Below are 7,213 nucleotides of genomic sequence, written 5' to 3'. Positions count from 1 at the left end.
CCGCTAATCTTATAGCTCTAAGATTAGTTAGTAGGCGCCTAATATTTTATATGTCTTGACTTACTATCGGCCTATAACTATATATAGATCAAAGAAGGCGATAAGTAGAAACGGCTTTTAGGATACCCTATAGCTACTATAAGTACCTCGTTATACTATTTAGACTTATAAACGTACCGGTAACGTTTTAAGCCCTGATTGATCAAGCTATCTAACCCTTTCTCGACAAATTTACGGTATATTATCTTGATAATATACTTATCTTCTCTAAGATAATAGACAAACACCGGAAGTATATAAGAGTAGTACTAGATACATTATACGTATATAAGCTATTAGTTAACAAGGAAAAGAGCGAATTCTATATTAAGAAGATAGTATTTTTAGGATACAAGATATCCCTAGGACAAATCTAGATAGAACCCTTAAAGGTTAAAGCTATCAAGAATTAGCTATAACTAACGTTAGTCACGGAAGTACGAAGTTTTATCGGATTTACAAACTTCTACTAGATGTTTATTAGGAACTTTAGAACAATCGTATAACTATTATACGAACTTACTAAGAAGAACGCTAAATTCTAATAGGAAGAGCGACACGAGTAAGTACTTATGTAAATTCATGACGCTATTACCAAGGATCTAGTACTAGTATTACTAGACCCCAAGAAGCTATTTAAGGTAGAAACGGACGCTTTAGACTATACTATCGGAGGATAGTTAGGATAACGAGATAAACAAGGGAAGCTATATCCTATATCCTTCTTTTCAAAGAAGCTCGATAGACTACGTCTTAACTACCTAATCTATAACAAGGAACTACTTACGATTATCGAAGCTTTTAAGGAATGGCGACTATACCTTAGTAGTATAGTTAAACTAATATAAGTATATATAGATTATAAGAACTTACGATACTTCACGATGACGAAGGAGCTTAATAGATGATAAATACGATAGGTAGAATTCCTTGTAGAATTCAATTTTGAGATCTGTTACAAGAAAGGTAAAGAGAACGTACAAGCAGACGCCTTAAGCCGATAAACGGATTATATAGAAGGACGAATAGAAATAACGCTATCGTTATTTAAGGAATAAATAGATAGAACGCTATATTACGAAACGTAGATACCTGTAGAAGATGATCTACTCGACTCGTTCCTAGAATATTACGTAATCTTTCGAGAAGAAAGGATTAACGAGGTATAATATCAAGTAGTACCTAGACTAGTAATACCTAACGGAGTAGAAGAAAAAGATAGGAAACTCTAGTACCGAGGTAAAGCGTATATCTACGATAAAGACTAATAGCTATGAATGATTCGAGAACTCTATAAGTCAAAACTTGGAGGATATAAAGGAGTTACGAAGACTATTATATAAGTTAAGAAACACTACGACTTCCTATAGCTAATAGTATAAGTTAAGGAAGTTGTACGGAGCTACGATATCTATAATCGAAGTAAGATAGCACGACATAAGCTATATAGGCTACTTTAGCCATTGCTAATAGCTAACAAACTATAGAGTTTAGTTACGATAGACTTTATTACAAAGCTACTAGAATCTAAGGACATAGCTATAGGAGTAATCTATAATAGTATCCTTACTATAGTAGATCGCCTGACTAAATAGGTATACTTCTTTCCCTATAAGGAGTCCTAGATAGCTAAATAGCCGGCAGATGTAATCTATTAGCAAGTTACATTAGTATACGCTTAGCCGTAAGAATAGATCACTAATAGAGACACCAAGTTCGTATCAAAGTTCTGGTAAGCGTTAATATAATGATTAGGTATTAATAGTAAACTATTAATAGCATATTACCTATAGACTAATAGACAAACAGAGCGACTAAACCAAGTTATTAAGTAATACCTCTATTCTTACGTTAACTACTAATAAGATAACTAGGTTATACTATTACCAATAGTATAACTCGCTTATAATATAACACTAATAGAAACGACCAAAGTTATACTATTCTTTACAAACTATAGATACGAAGCAGACCTAAGGCAAGGACTAGAGGTCATAGTACCAAGAGCAGTAGTCAAAGTAGAACAGATATATACACTATACAAGAAGCTTAAAAAGGAACTCGAGTTTATTAGAACTAGAATAAAGAACTATTATAACAAATATAGGCTTAAGGGACCTCGCCTAGAGAGGGGAAATAAAGTCTATCTAATCGTACAAAACCTACGAACCAAGTGACTAAATACGAAGCTAGACTTTAAGAAGGTCAGACCCTTCGTTATCAAAGAACGAATTTCGATATCTAATCACTAACTATCGTTACCATTATCTATACGACTATAGATAGACGTTTTTTATATTTTACTTTTAGAACCAGCGCCAAAGAACGCTAAAATCGCTACAAATATCGAAGCGGAAGACGAAGAGGAAGAATAGGACGTCGAAGAAATTCTAGATTTACGTATCATTAATAGGGAACTATAGTATCTAATTAAATAGCTTGATTTTGGACCAGAAGACAACTTATAGGAACTAGTTAAGAACCTAAATTGCCCTAAGAAACTTTAGTAGTTCTACTAGAGGAACCCTAACCAACCGAAAGCGATAGACCCGAAACTAACCCGAAATCGGCTAGCAAGGATAGATCTAAAGAAACTTTAAGATATATAGAATCCTAAAGCTATCCGAAATCGGTAGATAAGCGAGATAGGGTTAAAGAAGATATAGTAACCCTAGAAGCCTCTATTATTACTACCGCTTTAGCCTCCTTACGTTCTACTCGCTCTAACTCCTCTATACTATTAATACCCCAAGCGATAGCTCTTATTATCTTCTTAAACTATATTTGTTTCTATTTCCGAAGACAAAGGACCTATTCCTTAGTAGCTATAAGCTTATCCTTAAGTTTTTAATACTAAGCTATAATAGACTAAAGCTAAATAGGAGAAACGTTAAGAACGTTATAATTCGAACACTTATTATAAATATACTCTATATATCAAGAAGAATCGCTTTTCGAAACCTTATATAAACTAAGGCCTTTAAACTCGTATAGTATATAAGGACATATTGTTAAAAGATTATTCAAGGAAAGAATTATAGCTAGAAGATAGTTAATATAAAGAGTCGATATAGCAGGCTTAGACTTCGACTTCTTTCTTATACGATTAGTCATCTTGACAACATTATAAAAGAAGAAAGGAAGGGGATTAAGAAAACACGACTATATATAAGAAGGGGGGGGTATTAGCGCTATTTAAAACGGACCTAAGTCTTTCAAGGACGAAAGACCTAGGGGAAGGGCATCGTGTCACGATTTGGCCGTATAAGGCGACCCGACAAGGTATACGGAACCAATCAGGAACTACAAGACCTAAGGACCAATCAGAAAGTGATTATAGTAATCGTACTTCGATTAAGGCAAGCACCCGAACAATGATCAAAGGATCGTAGTAGCGATCATATAATTAGAATCTAAGGGGGAATACTTAGGAATAAGGGAACCAGATAAGTATATTAGATAGCTAGTCACTTATTCTAGTAGGCTCTAGAGTTCACTAGTGATAGTAACTTATAATTATAGTACTCCTAATAGCATCGTACTATTATAAGAGATAACTCTGTTGTTATAAACCCTTTGGCTTTACCGAATCCCTTAGACGACCTGTATACTTGTCCTATACCACTTACCTTCGTCTAAACCCTTTTAGAAGAAGTCTGAGTTGGGTTTGTTATAATATAAAGGAAACTATATATAATAGGCTAGATAAAAACCTCTATCCCTTCCTTTAATACCTAATCTAGATTTCTAATATATTATAAAGAAATGAAAAGGGGCTAGAATAGCCCTATAGAGGCCTTACTCCCTTGTTTAGCCTCCTTATAAATGCCAAGAGGTATATATAGATAATATCAGAATTAGGCTCGGCTGGCTCGGCCTTCCGAGGTCAGACTGATACTGGTTCACAAGTCTCTAACTCCTCTATCATTGACTGCCGCGGATACGATCCTGTTCTCACATGAAGCCAGGCCCTATTGGCTCGGAACGACCGCATAGGCACCTAACCCTACCTAGGCTCGACCATATCAGCTGTAACCGCAAGGCGACGGATACCTCGGGAATGCTTATAGGGTAGTTAGGTAGCACAGGTTGCGGGGTTTTTCGGTCTGGGAGGGTGGAGTGCTTGCCCAGTTCCTCCTTGCGGATGTGGCTATAATGGAGTATTAGTCTATACCTGCCTTCCTTTGGATCGGGCATCATCGCCCAGCTGTTGGATGCCCATCCTTTCTCAGTCTCATGTATGAGCGAGGCACCATGCTTTCAAATCGTCGTCTGCACGATTACGCTCACGAAATGGTTCTCCCGTGTGAATGTCGCGTGAAGCATGCATACCTACAGGATGTCACCCAGCACACCCCTAATTCAGTCCTCGCTCCGGCTTAATGCCAGATTCACTGCTCATAGTTACGCCCGCAGATGCGAACAGGTCAACACCCCGATCAATCTTCACGTCGCTCTAGAGGTTTGGAAGTGTGGATGTATAGCTACCTGCATGTCGCTGCCACGTTGATGCAGATACCTTTCCAGGCTTGCAGAGCAACTCGCGGTGCCCAATGGGGAGGAGCTTCATGACACGCGCCGTCGTAAGCGTTCGCCGTTCTTAGATTGGTGAGCCTACCTGTAGGTGGAATATTTAAGTCCAGCTAACCTCCCGTATTCCCTTTCATAACTGTCTCTTGTTCTAAACAAGCCAGACCCACCTAACTTCTACTCATCACCAATTCACTGTCACCCTCTGTTTTTGCTTTCAGCATATTAACATGGTCATTTTGAAGGACCCTTTGCTTCAGCCTGCTTTGCCAGGTGTTGCTGCTGCATTTCACACACTACCAGGAGCCGCACCACCCAGTCTGACCCAGAAGAGCTGGGTCGCTGGCTATAGCTCTTCAACTCTACATAAACCCTACTGAAGGCATGATCAATACCGTGTTCGGGGACGAAGACGATTTGGACCGCCATCTCCTAAATAGAGACGTGAACCCTTTGAATGAAACTATTAAATGGTTCCAGAAAGAGGGCGATAGTGTCAGGACATTCTACACCCATGTCTCACACCCCATCTAGCTCGCCTTCCAAACCGACCATGGCACACCATTCATTGTCCAACGGTCAGAATCAGGACCTCTGGGCTCAACCCAAGTCTCGCAGACCATTGACTTCACTTGGGGATATGGAGAGCATTACATTATAATAGGGGAGCTCAAAAGGCATGGGATAATCGATTGTAGAAGGTGGAAAGGCGAGGATAAAGCAAATGCTAATCGTGTTTGGCTAGGAAAGGGGTTGAGAGCGTAAGTAAAACAGTCTTATGATGGCAGCTACTTGCTGACAGGTATAATGATAGATACTGCTATAAATACAAATGCTTCGCTATATCATTATTTGACGGCCAGTACCTCCTGATCCTTGTGTTTGGAGCCCGAACTGTTCAGCAAATCCGGGAGCAAAACTGCCTAGTCACTGGCCTTCTTTTCTCACGTGATTGCGCAATATTGCGGTATAGCCTCTTCCGGATAGTGACCTATCATATTCGGAGAATGCAAGCTGCCGAAGCCCCGGCAGTGGCCTTGGATGGTTATGTTCGCAGATTCAGATGGTCGGGGGAACTCAGATGGTAGGGGCATCCTTATTGGGTTAATGTGAACGAGGAGCACGGAGTACATCCTAATGGCTACATACGGATGTTCAGTCCGAATGGCGCATGGTCTTGGGCTTATACGGATGGAAGTCCTGTATTGGACCAGAATGGCGAGGTTGTCTGGGATACTGGCAGCCTCGGATTGTGACATCTAATTACAGCTTTCGACTAATTTAGTTTTGGTGCTTGAAAAATTGGATCCAACTCGTTTGCTTGTGCTACCTCCCTCTTCTTATATAAATCCTAAGCTAGTTAACGTATAATTGTCTTCAGTTCCGACTTCTTTTGGTTATGTTACTATACCCTAACCCTAATACTCTCTATCCGTTGCTCTAAGATGGAAGACGATGAAAACGACAAGATCAAGGTATGTTCTAACTTCTGATGGTATAGTTACTACTATTGATCCTGGTTCTATAGGACATACAGTTTGGCTTCCGACGCTTTCGAGCACCTGCGAAACGAATCTACGCGAATCGGCATGTCTTTCTCTTGGATGTCCCGCCGAATCCAATTGCTTGCTGGTTGTCGTCCTGGATGCCACAGCTCGTTTGCTCCTGGCTACAGCGATTGTTGCCAGAGTGGTTCTTGCCGGCAACTGTCACTCTAAAGGAGCGAAACCCCCAGAAGGCCGATAGCTACGAAAATGAAATAGCGACATATAAGCACCTTCGACACCTCCAGGGCCACTGCATCCCACGTATGTTTGGCGAGGTCGCCAGCTACGACCACGAGCAGACAAAATACCAGATAAGCAAGCGGCCGATTCCATCTATACTTCTGGAAAAGGTTGAAGGAGAGTCGCTACACAATCTTCCAGCTGAGGAGCTAGGGAACCCTCGCCTTCTCGAGGAACTCCAGGATATGTACAACCTGCTTACGGAAAACGGTGTTGTCCATGGGGATCCACAGCTCCACAACTTTCTGCGTGTTGGCGAGAAGATCGTTGCGATTGACTTTGAATTTTCCCGCCCTCTTCCTAGTGATATAACGAACGAGTATGAGTTGGAGGACTTGAAAGACGAGATTGAGAGACGTGGAAGGCAGACACAGTCTCCTGGCCCCGCACCCGGCTTCAGTGCCCGGTCCTCGAGGTTTACCCCTTTTCTGCCCCCTCCACTTCACCCCGGAGGACCCGCGCGCTAGACAAGAAGACAGCTGCGGTGCGTTTTGAGGAGTGATGGAGCACCGCCCTTCATGTCAGAAGCGATGGAGCTTCTAAAGCATTAATAGCCACGCAGTAGCCACAACGTGTAAGGCGCTTATCAACGTATTGGCCAGTTCTTTTGTCTATAAATATTACTCTTTTTGTCTCCTTTGTAGATAGTTGAATAAGGCACTTTTCATCCTTTAAGCCACCTACTGCAAACGATCTCACCAGCTTACCGGAGCTTACCACTGCGTTCGGCAAGCACCTAAGTCAATCCTTTACTGTTAATTAGTTTAGCAAACTCCCAGCTGTGACACTTTGCCTCCTCCTAGATTCCAAACCGCCTGTCCGCCCACCTTTCTCTTTTCATCCGTCTTCTCCACATC

At 41.0% G+C, this 7,213-nt stretch overlaps 1 protein-coding gene across 1 annotated transcript; it reads left to right on the top strand.

Annotated features, from left to right (window-relative positions):
• Positions 1 to 6,014: 6,014 nt before the first annotated feature.
• Positions 6,015 to 6,823, top strand: P884DRAFT_268013 (uncharacterized protein; the record flags this gene model as incomplete). Its single annotated transcript, XM_069442160.1, has 2 exons — positions 6,015 to 6,044; positions 6,098 to 6,823. 2 exons carry the CDS (start codon positions 6,015 to 6,017, stop codon positions 6,821 to 6,823), a joined length of 756 nt encoding a protein of 251 aa, XP_069299795.1.
• Between the last annotated feature and the right edge of the window lie 390 nt (positions 6,824 to 7,213).

The sequence above is a fragment of the Thermothelomyces heterothallicus genome, assembly GCF_042370625.1.
Source record: "Thermothelomyces heterothallicus CBS 202.75 unplaced genomic scaffold P884_scaffold_5, whole genome shotgun sequence".
NCBI classification, from domain to species: Eukaryota; Fungi; Ascomycota; class Sordariomycetes; order Sordariales; family Chaetomiaceae; genus Thermothelomyces; species Thermothelomyces heterothallicus.
This window is presented reverse-complemented; position numbering and strand designations above follow the sequence as displayed.